Raw genomic sequence first — 21,475 nt, 5'->3', positions numbered from 1 at the left:
GACTTTAACGGGCACCACCCATTATGGGGCTCTACTAAATTGGATAGACGAGGCCGACTAATTGAAAGTTTTTTGGAGGCACTAAATCTCACTATACTCAATACAGGTGCACCAACACACGTACAGCTTCCAACAGGACACACCTCAGCAATAGATCTCTCAATTTGTTCACCAGTACTAGTCCCAGCCATAGAGTGGTATGTAATAAACGATCCCATGGGCAGTGACCACTTCCCAATAGTATGCAACTTTCTGAAAGCAAAGACTCCTTCAATTCAACCCTGCAGAAAGTGGAAATTTGTTCGAGCAGACTGGACAAAATTTCAATCATCAATTGATCTTGATGAGGAAAAAATCCGCCTCCAGCACATTGATGATGTGACAGATTACATCACGTCGCATCTTCTAAATGTGGCCAAAGACACAATACCACTATCAAATCCGCCGGGTTGAATGCATTATAATTACTGGTGGAATGACAAATTCACCATAGCAAAGAGATCAAAAAATAAAGCCTGGAATTTGTTTCGAAAATGTCCCAGCCCAGTCAATCTCATTAATTATAAGAAATTAAGGGCAAAAGCACGCTTCATACAAAAGCAAGCAAAGAAAGAATCTTGGAACCGTTTTGCATCCAGTTTTAACAGAAATACTGATCCCAAAATAATATGGAAAAAAATTAGACAGCTGTCTGGTAAGTTTCCTACCATACCTTCTCCAATCCTCTCCTGGAATGGGAAAGATCTCTCTAATCCTGTAGATATAGCTAATGCTTTAGGCAATACTTTTGCAGAAATCTCAGCAACGTCAGCCTATACTACCTCGTTCCAAAGAATTAAAAACACTAAAGAAAAGCATGCTATTCATTTTCAAACTGCCCGTCTTCTCCCATATAACAAACCTCTGCAATATTCTGAACTTTTACATGTCATTAGAACAGCTTGCAATGGTGCTGCTGGGCCAGATGGGATTTATTATGTCATTCTACAACATCTTGATGACAAAGCTTTGCACTTGCTGCTGGTTTTTTACAATCGCATATTTTTAGAAAATATTTTTCCAGCTTCTTGGCATCACTCTACAATTTTGGCATTCCTGAAGCCTGGAAAAGATCCATCCAACCCGAATAGCTATAGACCCATATCTCTCTCAAGCTGCCTCAGTAAAATCCTTGAGAAAATTATCCACAGAAGACTCGTCTGGATCATCAAGTCGGAACATCTAATGAGCCATAGTCAATATGGCTTTCGTCAAAACAGGTCATGTTTAGATCTTATGGTCAAGGCCGAATTTGCCATCCGTAATGCTTTTGTCAAACATGAACATCTAGTAATGGTTTCAATAGACATAGAGAAGGCTTTTGATACCACCTGGCGGTATGGTATACTTAGTGATCTTTACCTTCTCGGACTACGAGGCAACCTTCCTTTATTCGTTCAGAACTTTCTACATACCAGATCATTTCAAGTTCGATACCAACATGCCCTTTCCCCAACTTTCATCCAGGAAGAAGGTGTTCCACAGGGATCAGTACTGAGTGCCACTCTTTTTGCTCTGAGAATAGATTCTATCACTAAGCAGCTTCCAAATACAGTTGAGACTTACCTTTATGCAGATAACCTTTCCATCTCCTGTCATTCTCAAAACATGAGGTCTATCGAAAGACAGCTTCAGATATCACTTAATAAAATTCAACAATGGGCGAGCCTCAACGGCTATCGGCTCTCGCAGCAGAAAACAGTTGCTATCCATTTCTGTAGACAACGCAAACTTCATCCAGATCCTGAACTTCAAATTTCTAACGTCTTTGTCCCGGTCACTAGCAACATCCGATTTCTAGGATTAACCCTAGACAATAAGTTAAATTTCCTAAATCATATTAAAAATGTACGGACTTCATGTCTAAAAAAAGTTAAACATACTCAGAGCTTTATCTGCCCAAACATGGGGTGCAGATCGTACTTCCCTTCTTCGGTTATACAGGGCATTAATCAGATCCCGTCTCGATTATGGTGCTCCAATCTATGATTCTGCCAGAAAGAGTGCATTACGCTGGCTTGATCCCATTCAGCACAGTGCTTTGAGAATTGCAATTGGTGCATTCAGAACGTCGCCAGCACATAGCCTCTACATTGATGCTCATGAGCCCCCACTAACTTTACGCAGGATAACACTGTTACTGAAATATGCTGTCAAGATACAAAGTTGTGCCTCTCATCCGGTTCAGTCATACCTTTTTAACCCACCGTTAGAAATCCTATACAGAAACAAGCCTAGCATTATAAAACCAGCTGGTCTTCGCCTTCTTGAATTGGTGCAAGTTTGGAATATTTCCATCCATTCCGTAAAGCAGGTAGCAACTTATACTCAACCTCCATGGACTCCTCCTCCTCTTCCAATCTGTGACACTTACCTCTGTCAATGGAGAAAAAATTCTTTGCAAGCATCAAATGTCAACCAAATTCATGCAGTTCACACTCAAATATATTCTGATTTCTCCCCAATTTATACAGATGGCTCTAAATCTAATTCAAATGTTGGAGCAGCTGCAGTGTTTCCAAATACAATTGTAGCAGCTTCCCTTCCATCAGAATTTAGTATATTTTCTGCTGAATTATACGCAATAAAACTAGCTTTAGAAAATCTCTATTCTGACTGTTCCTTAAAATCTGTTATTTACACTGATTCCCTCAGCTCAACCATGTCGTTATGTAATTCCTCAGATAAAGTTCACCCTGTTCTAGATGAAATCAGAAGCTTATTACTGCAAATTAAAGAATGCAATCAACAGGTCACTTTTTGCTGGATTCCAGCCCATTCTGGTATTCTAGGCAATGAACTGGCCGATAAAGCTGCAAAAAATCCAACTACCTGAGATTTAACCAACATCCCTGTTCCAGCATCAGATTATGCACTAACCATTCATGCTGCTTGCCTATCACAATGGACAGCACTCTGGCACTGTCAGACTAATAATAAACTCTTCCAGTTTAAACAAGACCCGAAAATTTGGCGCTCCAGTGTTCATACATCGAGACGAGAAGAAGTAGCCCTCTCAAGGGCAAGAATAGGACATACTCATCTGACCCACTTTCATTTACTGACAGGAGATGATCCATCACAATGTACACATTGTTCTAACAATTTGACTGTAAAACATATTCTTATTGGCTGCCCCTATTATAAACAAGCTAGAACTTCATCCTTGATCTCACTGGTTAATCTTTATAAACCAATAACTCTTGAAAATCTGATTGGTGAAAAGGCAAATATTTCTGAATTTTTTGACTTTCTCAGGCAAACTGGGCTTTTTAATTATTTCTGATTTATGGAAAACTCATGTTTTAATATAATAAGTGAATAGGCACATTATAGCCTTAGCAGCTTATGTGCCATTAAGCCTCCATAACAACAACAAGCCTCCATTAATTTTCCAGGAACACAAGTTAAACTCACAGGTCTATAATTACTTGTGTCGGCCTTTGATCCTGCCTTGTAAATTGGGGTCACATTTGCACATCTCCAGTCCATGGGTACCTCCCCTGAGCCCAAAGAAGCTCTCATAATTATGGCTAAGGGTTTGCTTACTTCCTTTGCTGCCTCCTTTAATATAACTGGATAGATCCCATCCACCCCAGGTGCCTTTCTTGTGTTTATCTTCAACAATTTCTCCTCCACTTTACTCTCAGTTATTACAAGATTCTTTAGCTTACTGCTAGAGTTGAATACACCTCTGGCATTCCCCTCGATGAATAACTCCTCATGTGTGAATGTCGATGCAAAATATTCATTTAGTTTGTTAGCTACCTGAGCAGGGTCATCAACAGTTGACCCATCGATATCAAGTGGACCAATCTGATTCATCCCCTTCCTTCTAGAGTTTACATAAGTAAAGAACTCTTTGCTGTTTTTCTTTGCAACCCTTGCCAAGGATCTCTCGTAATCTGCCTTCGCCTGCCTAACCTCCTTTGTAACTTGGTTGCATCTCAACTTGTATCTATCATAGGCTTTTGTGTCATGTGTTAATTTGTATGTATCCCATGCATTTTTCTTCTCTGCCATATGCCTCATTAGTTCATCTGACATCCATTTTGGCCTAAACCTTGAACAATATTTCTTAGTTGGTATGTAAAGCCTAGTAGCTTCCAAGATAAGTTCTTTGAATGCTTCCCATTTTGAATTTGCTGTTGGTAACATCATCAGTTGGTCCCACTGTATAGAATTTAAATACTGTCTCAGTCCATCGTAGTCGCCTTTACGGAAGCAATAACCCTTCCCTTTACCCCTAATGGTAGTTACCTCTTTGAGTAAATCCCACTTCAGCACACTGTGATCACTGCCACCTAGTGGTTCATTTATCTGCAGATTCTTAATGCATGAAGAATCACTGCTGATAATCAAATCAAGAGTATTACTCCCTCTAGTTGCCTCCCGAACATGCTGATGTAGAAAACAATCATCCAATAAATCCACAAAAGCCCTGCTAGTGTGTGAGTAACCAGCCCCCAAATTCCAGTCAATATCTGGGAAATTAAAATCTCCCATTATAAGACACTCTGATTTACTGGCCCACTCTATTTCCCTGTACAGTTCCTTATTATACTCATCAGAGTCATTAGGCCTATAGCACACTCCTACTCTCAATTTTGATCTCCCAATGTTTATGTCACACCAAACTGACTCCACACTGCACTGTCCAGCGATGTCGACTGGCTTCACTTCCTTGGTTTTTACTAATAGCATAACCCCTCCCCCCTTCCTATCCTGTCTATCCTTTCTGTAGACGTTGTACTCCCCAAATTGCAGTTCTGCATCCCTTATATCTGTGTGACACCACGTCTCTGATATCCCAACAATATCTGCCTTTGATGTTTTGAGCAATACCTCAAATTCATCAAATTTATTTACTAAACTCCTAGCATTGGTGTACACGCAAGTATACCTGCACCTGTTTCTCTTCTTAGCTACCCTAACACAACCCATGTGTTTACTTGTACCGCAATGGCTCCCAGCAGTCTCTGAAATACCATGCATCTTGTTTTTCAGGCTTCTGCTCATTCTAATAGAAGCAGTGCAAGAATCTCTTTCACCTCTGCCAGTGGCTACTGTCAATCTATTGGTCTTTGTCCCCCCCCAAGCTAGCAGTTTTCCGACCCACCTAACACTGCCTCGATAGCATCAGCAAATATTCTTGCACCCTTTCTATTTAAGTGGATCCCATCCCTGTAGAAGCAATCTCTCCTGTTAACAAGTACAGTCCAGGCTGAAAAAAATTCTACCCCTTGAGCCTTGCACAATCTTTCCAGGGCCGAATTGATCGACAAGGCTCTCATTATATACTCCCTCCTATCATGTCTGGGCAGAATTGCAGACAGTTTCAAATTCAACCCTAATTCTCGGCTTTTGTTCAACGGTGACCTGTACTTGTTAAGTAATTCTGCCGGTCTCCTACTCTTAATATTATTAGTGCCAACGTGTACAACTATATCACCTTTTGTGCCCTTAAAAGATGATATTCGCTCTACAACGTCATCAACCTTTGCCCCTGGCAGACATACCCTGGTCCTGTTCCACCTATCTTTTTTACAAAGCATGTTCCCCATTTCCCTGACAATAGAGTCACCAACAACTACTAGTTCCTTCGGGACCAGCGCATTCTGCCTTAGGGGTTGTCTCTGTGTCACGCGATGTCCAAGTGCAAGCTCTGGCGTTGATGTGGGCAGCTGAGAGCTTGATGGGCCCCTCAATTTAGTTTCTTCGAGGGCATCCACCCTGTCCTTCAAGCTCTCATATAGGCCCACAAGAACGCCGAGTTGTTGCCTGATATCGATACACTCCTTGCATCGCGCACACACAAAGACATCCCCCTTGGCAGTATCATGTCCCGTACCCGATTGTCTGCAAACATCAAGCAAACAGTGCATTTTATAAGGCTGTGAGTCAGAGGACAACTGCCCCCCTCAGTTCTGCTCTGAGCCACAGCACTTCCATTAGCTTGAGCCTTTTGCTTTGCTGCTCTGGTCTGAGTCATGATTCTATTAATTTATTAATTAATTATGTTATGTTATTAATTATATTACGTTTGTAATCTAAGTCGTTATATGTATTTATTTAAACGTACAATTTAACTGCTAACGAAGTTCAACTAATGCTATCTGGTACGGTATATAACCTACGGTATATCTAGTACGGTATCACAATGGCGGGAAAGTTACTAACAGTAGCGGTAGTTACGAACGGTAGTTACGAACACGTGGAAACCCTTACCGATACTTTTACAAGGCCGAGTAAAGAATAAATACACCAAATTAATCAAAAAATCACAAAATAATGTTATACTACTAAATTTAAATCAAAAGTTTTAGAAAAACAATAATTTCAAATCAATAAATAAGAAAAATCCACTTAGCGGCTTTGAACACGACCGTCACTAGTAGCCTCGTCAGCAGACTCCTACTATCTTTATCTTACTATCTGGCCTGGCTTCGCACGCCATGTATGCTAACTAGGGGTTGGTGGTGTTCCACACCCCCTAGGCTAAGCAACCACACACGTCACGCACACTATCTGACTTTTACAGGATATTGTAATCAACGCGAGAACAGATTGTAGAATTGCCGGACACCACTGGTGCCACTTGATCATATACACTGTGTATACTTTGTAGTTCGCAGACATAGTGATCAATTTTGATTGTCTGCAAGGAAGAATGGTTTGCCGTCGAGATCTTTCTGACTTTCAACTGGCCAGTTTCTTGACAATAGCCAATCTGGTTAAATACTCCCATTGTGTTATGCCATGTATCTACCAGCTAAACAGTGGTTGAACAACCAGCAAAAGGTTACATGGATTTCCATACACCCATACCCACCCACCCACACACACACACACACACACACACACACACACACATGGTTGTGTGTCTTGTTTAGTAACACAGCAGCGATGTAGCACAGTGGTCCAGTATAACAAAGGAATAGCATGACTGATATCTGCCTGGACAGTAGCTCGTACAAGCTGTCAGTCAACACAACAGCCATCATGGGTACCCATGCCCACTATGAAACATAGAAGCTGCACCTTGTATGGGCATATCACTGCCAACACTGAATCACTGATATGTGTTAATCTGTCACCATGTCATTTGAAGGCCTCATTTTAAGAAGGATGTAGAGCTGTTGGAACAAGTACAGAGAACGGCAAAAAGATTAGTGAATGGAACAAAGGGTTGCTTCTTACGAAGAAAGGCTTAAATTCTGCAAATTACAGTGTCTGGAGACTAGGCACCTGCGAGGTGATCTGATTGAGGTGTATCAAGCTTTGAATGGTTTGAGCCTGCTCAATGCTGATGGGATTTTTTCTCTTGCTCAGAATAATCACCTGAGAGGGCATAAATTCAAATTGAGGAAAGACAGATGTAGGATAGATGTGCGGAAGTTTGCCTTTAGCCAGCGGATAGTTGGTTGGTGGAACAGACTTCCATCCTTTGTTGTGGAAGTCGATAGCCTAAATAAATTTAAGGCTGAGTTGGACAGGTATTTGGAATGAATGGAGGGGTGAAATGGGAGCGTTTTTTTTTTTTTTTTTTGGCTGATGCTGCACAAGCTTGCTTTCTTGCATCATATGCTTCTCCTAATGCTAATGTCTAACGAAGTCCTTTTCCAGCTGTATTGTGCTGATGGACGTATTTGTATATGGAGAAAGCAACATGAGGCCATTGCACCTTGATTCATTTTCGGTGTTCAGCAAGCTGTGGGTGATGGTTTGGGGACTATTTTCATGGCATGGATCCTCTGCTCACCTTAAATCAATGTCTCAGTGGGAATACCTACCTAAAGTATATCTTTTCATAATGACACTGTATTCAGTCAACTCTGTCATTTATCATCAAGACAACACACTATTCCACAAGGTGTGTGGCAGGCTGCTAACTAGTTTCAGGAATGTGACAGTGAATTCTTTGTCCTACCATGGCATCTCCACCCAATTGAGCATATTTGGGATCTGCTATAAAAGGATATTCAATGCTATGATCACCATGTTGTGTGCTTTACTGGGCACATTGTGCAATGCTTGGGTTAAACTATCACAGGACACCCTGCAACACCTTGTGGAGACCATGCCAATGTGTATATGGGTATGTGTACAATTAATTATTTTTGCAATGAATGCAGTTGTTAATCATAATTAGATGCTTATCTTATGATTGATGACAACATATTCTTATCATTGATTTTGACAGTGACAGCATTGTTGACAAAGTGAAGAATAATCAAATGAACAAGAAAGAAACTATTAGCAAAGCATTTAATGCTGCTAAACTTTTGGATTTTTTAAATTAATTAATTAATTTATTTATTTTTTATAAAATATACAGAGGACAATCATCCTAATATTGTTTGATATGCTATAAAACTCCTAATAACAACCTAATATTGTATCATAAATTGGAAAAACACTTCTTGTCAGGAAACAAAAAGTCTGCTACACAGTGTCAGTGTTATTTAATATGCAATAGAGTGTACAAATAATATTGTACATATAGATAAAAATTTCTGTTTTAATGATGTATGTATTTAACATGAATCATTTATCACATTTTTACTCCTCTGATGGTGGGAAAATACTAATGTTAAGTAGTAAAGAATAGTGGTTAAAGGATCATTTTTATATGCAGTAAACTCATGAACAGAGCAAACAAAGTTTGACTTATGGCATCATTGCTATAAAATTTCATATTGTGAAATCCTTCACGAGTTGCCTAGCCTTGCACTTTTAAGTGATACTTGAAAATTTCAACAGTATAGTGGCCTCCTCATTGCTGCCATAACCACATTTGATTGTATATGAGAAAAAAATTTTTTTTTTTTGCTACATTTGTGATTTTAAATTGATTGGTTAATTTATTATTAGTCATATAGAATTTTTATCAGGCTTATTAATCTTAAATTCCTTTGGTTTTTTATTGTTTACCATTCCATTTTGATTAACCTGCAGATTATATTGCAAAAATCAAAATTACATAACAAAAAATATTATTCCTATTTTTATTTCAGGGCTCTGAAGGTAGAGCTGGTCCTCCAGGACCCATAGGACCTCCAGGTTTACCAGGACCACCAGGTTATCCAGGAGCAGATGGCCTTCCTGGTTTGTATTTTATGTTTCCTCATTAATTTGATTCTTTACTTTAATAATTTAGAACTCCAGAATATTAATAATGAAAGGAGTTTCTGCAGTCCAGAAATTTTAAAATTCCCAAAATATAAAACTAGAGAGTTGTTCCTGAATTTCTTTTTTTTTTTTTTTAGATGATGGTATAATAGCTTTTTAACTATTAGTGGCAAAGTCAGAAGTGTGAGTGCTGAAACAAAATGAATTGCTCACAGATATTAATCTAGTTTAAGTTGATTGCTACTTGCTAACTTTAAAATTTAAGCCTTTTAACTATTACTGGACAAACTTTTGGAGCAAATGGATAGGTGAATGGGAAGTGTTTTTTTTTTTTTTGGCTGATGCTGTTTAAGCTTGCTTTCTTGCATCATATGCCACTGCTAATGCTAAGTAAAACGTTCCTTCACAGTTTTTTTTAAATAACATTATTAAATTATCTTATAACAGTAGGACTAAACAATATAATATGCAAAAAAGCTAGATATTGGCAAGGCAAGTAGAATTACTCTGTATGTAATTCTTTTGAAGTCAGTATATTGACTGTTTGTGTTATTAAGGAGTGTTAAAAGTTTCAGAAGTTTTATTTATATTGTAGCTTTCATTTTTCAACCTTGTGTAATGTGGCCTATGATCTATGAATCATATATATATTTGAATGATTCAAAAATAATTAACCCAACACACACACACACACACGCACGCATTCACGTACACACGCACGATAGAGAAAAATATTTAGTTGTTGTTGACTAATCCTCATTTGTTTCAGTAGAAGTTTGATAGTTTCAACATTAAAGGTGTTTAACTGTTAAGAAACAAGTTTAACCAGTTCAATCATTTGGTTATTAACATGAAATTACTGCCTCCTCAGATGCATTTTCAAGTTTCCAAAATGCAGAAAATTAAAAATTTAAGGGTGTCTAATAATAGCTGTGGGGATTAGTACTGGAGGAGGATTTCAACCACAAGTTTTTTAATTGTGCCAGTTGTCTTACAGGATGCAAGCTTCCTAACATTTCCATGCTGCAATAAAACTTCCTTATTTCCTATTCCATCTTTCTGCTCTAGTATCAGAGTTCATTTTTGAGATTAGCATTAGCATTATAATAATAACGGCATGATGCAGGAAGGCAAGCTTATATATCATCAGCCAAAAAAAAACAAAAAAAAAAAAAACCCTTTCCATTTCACCCATCCATTCACTCCAAATTTTTGTCTAGTTCATCCTTGAACTTATTTAAGTTGCTGACCTCCACTACAGCAGATTGAAGTTTGTTGCAACTATCAACCACCTGCTGGCTAAAGGCAAATTTCCGCTCAACTATTCTACAAATAGATGAGCGGAGATGAGCTACTAAAAGAATTTGTCTTTCCTCAATTTGAATTTATGCCCCCTCAGGTGAGTAATCTGAGCAAGAGGAATAATCCCATTAGCATTGAACTTGCTTAATCCATTCAAGGCCTTAAACACCTCAATTAGATCGACATGCAGGTGCCTAGTCTCCAGAAGTTGCAGTTTTCAGAAATTAAGCCTTTTTTGGTAATATTAACCCTTTGTTCCACCAACCAAACTTGTTGCCCTTCTCTATACTCACTCCAGCAGCTCTACATCTTTCCTAAAATGAGGCCTCCAGAGCTATATACAGAACTCAAGGTGTGGCCTACCCATAGCCATATACAAGGGGACAATTGGCATTAGCATTAGTAGAGGCACATGATGCAAGAAAGCAAGCTTATACAGCATCAGCCAAAAAAAAAAAAAAAAAACCCTCCTTCTCATTTCACTAATCCATTCATTCCAAATGTTTGTCTAATGTTGCCTTGAATTTATTTAAGCTATCAACTTCCACATCAACAGATAGAAGTTTGTTCCAGCAATCGACTACCTGCAGGCTAAAGGCAAACTTCTGCACATCTATTCTATAACTGTCTTTCCTCAGTTTGAATCTATGCTCCCTCAGGTTTGTAATCTGAGCAAGAGGAAAAATCCCATCAGCATTGAGCCTGCTCAATCCGTTCAAGGCCTTATACACTTCAATCAGATCTCCCTGCAGGTGCCTAATCTCCAGAAGTTGCAATTTGCAGAACTTAAGCCTTTCTTCATAAGAGTACCCCTTTGTTCCTTTAACCAGCCTTGTTAACCCTTCTCTGTACTTATTCTAGCAACTCTACATCCTTCTTAAAATGAGGCCTCCACATCTGTATACAATACTCAATTTGTGGCCTGACCATTGCCTTATACAAGGGGATAATCATCTCCTTATCCCTGATTGCAAAATTCCTGTATATCATTCACAACACTCCATGACCTACTCTGGCAGCATGTGTGCACTGCTCATCAAACTTCACATCTGACTGCACAATTGCGCCAGGTCTCTTTTCATTCTTCACTACCCTGAGTGTAACACCACATAGTTGGTACATTTCTCTGTGGTTACTGCTAGCCATATGCAGCACTTCGCATTTGTCAGTGTTAAATTTCAGTTGCCACTTCTCAGCCCATCTACCTCAACTTTCCAGGTCCTGTTGCAGCAGCATATTTTGATACTGTTGCACTATACTGCAACAGTATCAAAAGCTTTTCTGAAGTCCAAGTATATGATATCAAAATTATTTTTTTCATCCAGTTCCTCTATGACCACATAGTATCTAATAAAATTGGTCAGACAAGACTTCCCTTTGACAAACCCATGTTGTGTCTGAATTATTACTGCTGTCTTGTCTAAATGATCCTGCATTGCTTCTTTAACCAGTGACACCATTATTTTCCATGGAACAGAAGTCAAACTAACAGGTCTGTAATTACTCGTGTCACCCTTTGATATGTCTTTGTGAATTGGAGATACATTTGCACATCTCCAGTCCGTGGGGGCTTCCCCCGAGTCCAAGGATGCTCTCATAATTATGGCTAAGAGGTTGCTTACTTCCTTCCCTTGCGGCTTCCTTTAATATAACTGGATAGATCCCATCCATCCTAGGTGATTTTCTTAGGTTTAACTTCAGTAATTCCTCCTCTACTTTGCCCTCATTTAATCCCCTGTTAGAGTTTGATAAACACATAGCCCTCTCCTCCTTGAAAAACTCTTCATATGTGAATGTAGATGCGAAATACTCATTTACTTCAGCAGCTATCTGAGAATGATCATCTACAGTCAAACCATTGATATCAAGTGGACCAATCTGATTCTTCCACTACCTTTTAGAGTTTATAGAAGTAAAGTCTTTGCATCCTTTGCCAAAGATTTTTCATAATCTGCCTTTGCTTGCCTAACCTCCTTTGTGACTTGATTACAGATTAGTTTATATCTACCATAGGCTTCTGTGTCACCTGAAAATTTATTGGCATTAGCAAAGGCACATGATGCAAGAAAGCAAGCTTATATAGCATCAGCCAAAAAAAAAAAAAAAAAAAAAAAATCCCCCTTATTTCACCCATCCACTCGCTCCAAATGTATGTCAAGTTCTGCTATGAATCTATTTAAGCAATCAACTTCTACAACGACAGATGGAAGTTTGTTCCAGCAATCAACCACCTGCTGGCTAAAGGCAAACTTCCACACATCTATCCTATGACCATCTCTCCTCAATTTGAATTAGCATTAGCATTAGCATTAGTAGAGGCATTTGATGCAAGAAAGCAAGCTTATGCAGCATCAGCCAAAAAAAAAAAAAAAAAAAAAAGTAACATAAATAAATAAAAATAACCACTTCCACTTCACCCCTCTGTTCGTTCGAAATACCTGTCCAGCTGAGCCTTAAACTTATTTAGGCTATCAACTTCCACGACAAGGGATGGAAGTCTGTTCCACCCACCAACCACCCGCTGGCTAAAGGCAAATTTCCGCACATCTATCCTACATCTGTCTTTCCTCAATTTGAATTTATGCCCTCTCAGGTGATTATTCTGAGCAAGAGGAAGAATCTCATCAGCATTGAGCATGCTGAAACCATTCAAGGCTTTATACACCTCTATCAGATCATCTCGCCAGTGCCTAGTCTCCAGACACTGTAATTTGCAAAACTTAAGCCTTTCTTTGTAAGCGCAACCCTTTGTTCCATTCACTAATCTTGTTGCCCTTCTCCGTACTCGTTCCAACAGCTCTACAGCCTTCTTAAAATGAGGCCTCCAGACCTGTATACAGTACCCAAGGTGGGGCCTGACCATTGCCTTATACAAGCGGATAATCACCTCCTTATCCCTGCTAGAAATATTCCTGTATATCATTGACAAGACACCATGAGATACTCTTGCAGACCATCTGCACTGCTCAGAAAACTCATATCTGCCTGCACAATTACCCCCAGGTCTTTCTCTGTGGTAACTCTGTGGTAGAGAACTTTCATTCTCTACCACAGAGTTAATACTTTACTCTGGGATTACTGCTTCCCATATGTAGTAATTTACATTTGTTAATGTTAAACTTCATTTGCCACCTCTCAGCCCATCTGCTCAACTTTTCCAGATCCTGTTGCAGCAGTGTACTGTCATTAGTGTCATTAACAACCCTGCCAACCTTCGAATCGTCTGGAACCTTGGACATTAATCTTGATATACCATCATCAATATCATTTTTAAAAAAAGAAAACAACAATGGACCCAACACTGAACCCTGAGGGACTCCACTAATAACATTAGTCCACAAAGAGTAGTGCCCATTGATTACCACTCTCTGTCTTCTCCCACTCAACCAACCTTTTATCCATAGCAGCAATTTGCCTCCAGTGCCACACTGCTCTAATTTGTGCAGCAGTCTTCCATGTGCAACAGTATCAAAGGCTTTTCTAAGATCCAAATATATGATATCAAAGTTATTCTTTGCATCGCGTTCCTTTCTCATTACATCATAGTATCCAATCAAATTAGTCAGACAAGACTTCTCCTTAACAAACCCATGCTGTGTTCGAGCTATTGTTGTTATTTGGTTTTTAGGAGCATTAGCAACTAAGGCCATATTGTTCTGAGGATATGCGGTGGTCATTGACCTGACCTTTCCGCATCCTCCATATTTGGTGGCCACAGGGTTGAACCCCGGTCTAGTCCGAGCTATAACTGAAGTCTTGTCTAGATGATCCTGCAATGCTTCTCTAACCAGTGCCTCCACCTGGAACAGAAGTTAAACTAACAGGTCTGTAATTACCCGTGTCTCCCTTTGATCCTCCTTTGTGGATTGGGGTCACATCTGCACATCTCTGATGAATTTGAGGTATTGCTCAAAACATCAAAGGCAGATATTGTTGGGATATCAGAGACGTGGTGTCACACAGATATAAGGGATGCAGAACTGCAATTTGGGGAGTACAACGTCTACAGAAAGGATAGACAGGATAGGAAGGGGGGAGGGGCTATGCTATTAGTTAAGAAACACATAAAAACCAAGGAAGTGAAGCCAGTTGACATCACTGGACAGTGCAGTTTTGAGTCAGTTTGGTGTGACATAAGCATTGGGAGATCAAAATTGAGAGTAGGAGTGTGCTATAGGCCTAATGACTCTGATGAGTATAATAAGGAACTGTACAGGGAAATAGAGTGGGCCAGTAAATCAGAGAGTCTTATAATGGGAGATTTTAATTTCCCAGATATTGACTGGAATTTGGGGGCTGGTTACTCACACACTAGCAGGGCTTTTGTGGATTTATTGGATGATTGTTTTCTACATCAGCATGTTCGGGAGGCAACTAGAGGGAGTAATACTCTTGATTTGATTATCAGCAGTGATTCTTCATGCATTAAGAATCTGCAGATAAATGAACCACTAGGTGGCAGTGATCACAGTGTGCTGAAGTGGGATTTACTCAAAGAGGTAACTACCATTAGGGGTAAAGGGAAGGGTTATTGCTTCCGTAAAGGCGACTACGATGGACTGAGACAGTATTTAAATTCTATACAGTGCGACCAACTGATGATGTTACCAACAACAAATTCAAAATGGGAAGCATTCAAAGAACTTATCTTGGAAGCTACTAGGCTTTACATACCAACTAAGAAATATTGTTCAGGGTTCAGGCCAAAATGGATGTCAGATGAACTAATGAGGCATATGGCAGAGAAGAAAAATGCATGGGATACTTAAAAATTAACACATGACACAGAAGCCTATGATAGATACAAGTTGATATGCAACCAAGTTACAAAGGAGGTTAGGCAGGCGAAAGCAGATTACGAGAAATCCTTGGCAAGGGATGCAAAGAAAAACAGCAAAGAATTCTTTACTTATGTTAACTCTAGAAGGAAGGGGATGAATCAGATTGGTCCACTTGATATCGATGGGTCAACTGTTGATGATCCTGCTCAGGTAGCTAACAAACTAAATGAATATTTTGCATCGACATTCACACATGAGGAGTTATTCAGCAAGGGGAATGCCAGAGGTGTATTCAACTCTAGCAGTAAGCTACAGAATCTTGAAATAACTGGCAGTAAAGTGGAGGAGAAACTGTTGAAGATAAACACAAGAAAGGCACCTGGGGTGGATGGGATCTATCCAGTTATATTAAAGGAGGCAGCAAAGGAAGTAAGCAAACCCTTAGCCATAATTATGAGAGCTTCCTTGGACTCAGGGGAGGTACCCATAGACTGGAAATGTGCAAATGTGACCCCAATTCACAAAGGAGGATCAAAGGCTGACACAAGTAATTATAGACCTGTGAGCTTAACTTCTGTTCCAGGAAAATTAATGGAGGCACTGGTTAAAGAAGCACTGCATGATCATTTAGACAAGACTTCAGTTATAGCTCAGACACAGCATGGTTTTGTTAAGGGGAAGTCTTGCCTGACCAACTTGATTGAATACTATGATGCAGTCACAAAAGAACTGGATGCAGGGAATAACTTTGATATTACATACTTGGATCTTAGAAAGGCTTTTGATACTGTTGCACATGGAAGACTGCTACACAAATTGGAGCAGTGTGACATTGGAGGCAAATTGCTGCTACGGATAAAGGGGTGGTTGAGGGGGAGAAGACAGAGAGAGGTAATCAATGGACACTTCTCATCGTGGACTAATGTTATTAGTGGAGTCCCTCAGAGCTCAGTGTTGGGTCCATTATTGTTTTCTGTATTTATAAATGATATTGATGATGGTATATCAAGCTTAATGTCCAAGTTTTCAGATGATACAAAGGTTGGCAGGGTTGTCAAGGACACCACTGACACTATGCTGCTGCAACAGGATCTGGAAAGGTTGAGCAGATGGGCTGAGAGGGGGCAAATGAAGTTTAACATTGACAAATGTAAAGTACTACACATGGGAAACAGCAACCCCAGAGCAACGTATCAACTCTGTGGTACTACACCGACAGTGGTAGAGAATGAAAGGGACTTGGGGGTCGTTGTGCAGGCAGATATGAAGTTCTCTGAGCAGTGCAGACGGGCTGCAAGGGTAGCTCATAGAGTATTGTCAATGATATACAGGAATTTTTCCAGCAGGGATAAGGAGGTGATTATTCCATTGTATAAGGCAATGGTCAGGCCACACCTAGAGTACTGTATACAGGTCTGGAGGCCTCATTTCAAGAAGGATGTAGAGCTGCAGGAACGAGTACAGAGAAGGGCAACAAGATTAGTGAATGGAACAAAGGGGTGCTCTTACGAAGAAAGGCTTAAGTTTTGCAAATTACAGTGTCTGGAGACTAGGCACCAGTGAGGTGATCTGATAGAGGTGTATAAAGCCTTGAATGGTTTAAGCATGCTCAATGCTGATGGGATTCTTCCTCTAGCTCAGAAAAATCACCTGAGAGGGCATAAATTCAAATTGAGGAAAGACAGATGTAGGATAGACGTGCGGAAATTTTCCTTTAGCCAGCGGGTAGTTGGTTGGTGGAACAGACTTCCATCCCTTGTGGTGGAGGTTGATAGCCTAAATAAGTTTAAGGCTCAGCTGGACAGGTATTTTGAACGAACAGAGGGGTGAAGTGGAAGTGGTTTTTTTTTTTTTTTTTTTTTTTCGCTGATGCTGCATAACCTTGCTTTCTTGCATCAAATGCCTCTACTAATGCTAATGCTAATGCTAATCTCCAGTCCATGGGTATGGGTACCTCCTCTGAGTCCAGGAAAGCTCTCATAATTATGGCTAAGGGTTTGCTTACTTCCTTTGCTGCCTCTTTTAATATAACTGGATAGATTCCATCCACCCCAGGTGCCTTTCTTGTGCTTATGTTCAACATTTCTCCTCCACTTTCCTCTCAGTTATTACAAGATAATCTAGCTTACTGCTAGAGTTGAATACACCTCTGGCATTTAACTCCCTGAATAACTCCTCATGTGTGAATGTCGATGCTAAATATTCATTCCGTTTGTTAGCTACCTAAGCAGGATCATCAACAGTTGAACCATTGATATCAAGTGGACCAATCTGATTCATCCCCTTCCTTCTAGAGTTTACATAAGTAAAGAACTCTTTGCTGTTTTTCTTTGCATCCCTTGCCAAAGATTTCTCGTAATCTGCCTTCGCCTGCCTAACCTCCTTTGTAATTTGATTACATAACAGCTTATAGCTATCATAGGCTTCTGTTTCATATGTTAATTTATATGTATCCCATGCATTTTTCTTCTCTGTCACATGTCTAATTAGTTCATCTGATTTAGGCCTAAATCTTGATCAATATTTCTTTGTTGGTATGGAAAGCCTAGTGGGTTCCAGGTGTGTTCCTACTGTCTTAGACCACCATAGTCACCTTTACGAAAGCAAAAGAGTAAATCTCACTTCAGCACACTGTGATCACTGCCACCTAGTGGTTCCTTTATCTGCAGATTCTTGATGCATGAAGAATCACTAAATCACCAATAAATCACCAATTAAGAAGAATCACCAATAAATCCACAAAAGCCTTGCTAGTGTGTGAGTGACCAACCCACAAATTCCAGTCAATATCCTGGAAATTAAAATCCCCCATTATAAGACACTCTTTACTGGCTCACTCTATTTCTATGCACAATTGCTCATCATACTCTTCAGATTCATTAGGCCTATAACACACACCTAATCTCATTTTTCCTTTCCTAGTGCTTATGTCACACCAAACAGACTCAACATTGCATTGTCCACCAACATCAATTGGATGCACCTTCTTAGATTTTATGTGTTACTTAATTAACAGCATAACCCCTCCTCCCCTCCTGTCCTGTCTATTCTTTCTGTACACATTGTACTCTCCAAATTCCAGTTCTGCACTATTTATGTCTGCATGTCTCTGATATCCGAACAATATCTGCATTTGATGTCTTGACTAGCACTTCCAGCTCATCGAATTTATTAACTATACTCCTAGTATTGGTGTACATGGAAGTATACATACACCTGTTTCTACTCTTAGTTACTCTAACACAGCTGATGTATTTACTTGTGCTGCTATGACTCCCAACAGTCCTGGATATTCCCATTGCCTTGCTTTCCGGGCTGGTGCTCAATTGTATTTCAATAGTAGTGCAAGAATCACTTTTACCTCTGCCACCGGCTATTGTTAATCTGTTAGTCCATGTATCCCCCCAAGCTACCAGTTTTCTGACCCAACTAACTCTGCTTCGATAGCATCAGCAAATATTCTTGCACCCTTTCTATTTAAGTGTATCCCATCCCTGTAGAAGCAGTCTCTCCTGTAAATAAGCACAGACCAGGCTGAGAAAAATTCTACCCCTTGCGCCTTGCACAATCTCTCCAGGGCCGAATTGATCGACAAGGTTCTCATTATATACTCCCTCCTATCGTGTCTAGGCAGAATTGCAGACACTTTCAAATTCAGCCCTAACTCATGGCTTTTTTTTTCATCATTTTCTTGTACTTGTTAAGTAATTCTGCTGGTCTCCTACTCTTAATATCATTAGTGCCAACGTGTATAACAGTATCACCCTTTGTGACCTTAAAGGATGATATCTGCCGTACAACATCATCAACCTTTGCCCCTGGCCGACATACCTGGTCCTGTTCCATCTGCCCTTTTTGCAGAATTTGTTCCCCGTTTCACTGACAATAGATTCACCTACAACAACTAGTTCCTGTTGGACCATCACATTCTGCCTTGGGGGTTACCGCTGTAGTTTTCTTTGATGTTCAAGTGCAAGCTATGGCATTGATGTGGACAGCTAAGAGTTTAACGGGCCCCTCAAATTTTTTTTTTTTTTTTTTTTTATGTGAACCCCAAACACGAGAGGTATTAGAACCTATAGTACTTAGTACCGTGCTTGCGTTGGAGGTTGAGAAGACGAAAGAAGATATTTGTTGACATTGGACTTGAACTTCTGTAGATTGTCATTTTCAGGAAATACGTATGAAGGAAGGTTGTTCCAGAAAACGGCAGTTGAATGAATAAATGAGGAAGATGAAAAGTTGGTTCTGTGGGTTTGAAGTTGCACAGTAAATGGATGTTGGCTGGTGGCGGCACGTGTTCGGACTGTTTTGAAAGAGAGAGCAGGAATTATAGAAGCCAATTCAGAAGAACAGTGCCCATGGAAGTATCTGTAAAAGAGGCATGCAGCAGAAACAGTGCGTCTATGAGAAAGCGAGTGGAGAGACTCTGTTAGAGATGAGTCATTAATTAACCTAACTGCCCTCTTCTGAATGGAATCAAGAAGCCTGAGAGAGGTTTTGGGGGTACCACCCCAAATGTGTTAACAATATTCCATGGCAGGGCAGATTTGCGATTTATACAGAGTGAGCAGCTGTTTGGAAGAAAAGTAACACCGAGAGCGAAAGAGAAAACCAAGTTTTTTAGATGCAGAGGAAGCAATATTTGTAATGTGCTTGTGCCAAGAGAGATTAGAAGTCAGGGTAATCCCCAAAAGAGATATATCCTTTTGCCTAGAAATTGGAGTGTCACTAAAGATAAGCATAGGAGCAGAAGAATCCTTTTTGCGAGATATAAGACAAGACTGAGTTTTAGAAGGGTTGAAATCAACTAAGTTGTCTTTGCCCCACTGGAGAATTACCTGAAGATCGGCATTTAAGGAATTGGTAGCAGATTTTCGAGAAATTGAAGCTGATTGAGCAGGACAAGATTTCTCAAAATGGAAAGTTGAATGCAATGTGCTATCATCGGCAAAACTATGGATAGGATTTCCAGTCAATGGAAGAAGGTCATTGATATACAAGAGGAAAAGAGTTGGGGAAAGAACTGAACCTTGGGGGACACCGGCATTAGTGGAGAAGTTAGAAGACAGAGAGCCATCTACCATCACCCTCAGTGAGCGATCAGAGAGAAAACTGGATAACCAATTACTAAAAACAGTTGGCAAACCATAAGATGGAAGCTTGTTTAGAAGACCTTTATGCCAAACACGATCAAAAGCCTTTGAGATGTCAAGAGCAACTACTTGTGTTTCACCGAACCTTTCCATTGAAGTAGTCCATAAATGGGTAACATAAGCCAGGATATCACCAGTGGATCGACACTGACAGAACCCATACTGGTGATCGTTGATCAGACGGAAGGTTTCTTGGTAGTTTAAGAGTTGGTGGTTAATTGATTTCTCCATTACTTTAGAAAGAGTAGAAGTAATTGCAATGGGACGATAATTGGATGGGAGGGATTTGTCACCCTTTTTAGGAACTGGCTGGATATGAGCAAATTTCCAAGCAGAAGGAAAAACACCTTTGGAATAAGAAAGTGAAAAAAGGCGGCAAAGAATAGGAGTAAGTTCAGGAGCACAGATTTTGAGAACAAGTGGAGAAATACCATCAGGACCTGGAGCTTTCTTAGCATCAAGATTCATCAAAATCCTTCTGATATCCTTTTGACAAAAGACCACAGGAGGCATTGAATGGACCGTGTTGGGAATGGTGGGAGGTGTTTTACCAAGTTCATTAATACATGAGCTGGAAGAAAAATGGGATGCTAGCAGGTCAGCTTTATCCTTGCTGAAGTGACAACAGAACCGTCTGGTTTGGACAGAGGTGGAAGCAGAGATGGGCAAAAGTTGCGGCCAATAGCTTTGGCAAGAGACCAGAATGCTCGGCTACCATTAGGGCAAGAAGCAAGTTTTCTACTCTTAGCCTGTTCAAACTCTAGTTTGGACTGATTAATAACTGCTTTACAATTGTTGCGAGCTTTGGTGTAGGCAGAAAATGAAACTGAAGAATTAGAAACAAGCCAATTACGATATGCAACATTCTTCTCTTGAACAGCCTTAGCACATTTATTGGAAAACCAAGGTTTAGATAAAGGACGAGATTTTAAAGTGGAGTGTGGGATAAAGGATTCCATTCCTGCAAGAATAATTTCACTGACACGATCTGAGCAAACGTTGACATCATGAGTTTTGAAACAGTAATCCGACCAAGGAAAAGAAGAAAAGAAGTCTCGCAGGTCA

The 21,475-nt window shown here is 39.9% G+C and overlaps 1 protein-coding gene across 2 annotated transcripts in view; it reads left to right on the top strand.

Annotated features, from left to right (window-relative positions):
- Col4a1 (Collagen type IV alpha 1) overlaps positions 1-21,475 on the top strand; it is a 1,206,096-nt gene that overhangs the window by 524,909 nt on the left and 659,712 nt on the right. For both annotated transcript variants that reach the window (XM_090374514.1, XM_090374509.1), the window contains exon 16: positions 9,057-9,147. In XM_090374514.1, coding sequence (XP_090230640.1) covers positions 9,057-9,147 — 91 coding nt within the window. The remainder of the gene's footprint in view (positions 1-9,056; positions 9,148-21,475) is intronic.

The sequence above is a fragment of the Mastigoproctus giganteus genome, chromosome 1, assembly GCF_048544385.1.
Source record: "Mastigoproctus giganteus isolate SK-2022 chromosome 1, ASM4854438v1, whole genome shotgun sequence".
Lineage (NCBI taxonomy): Eukaryota > Metazoa > Arthropoda > Arachnida > Uropygi > Thelyphonidae > Mastigoproctus > Mastigoproctus giganteus.
Note: the sequence above shows the minus strand (reverse complement) of the source record. Positions and strands in the feature narration are given on the sequence as shown.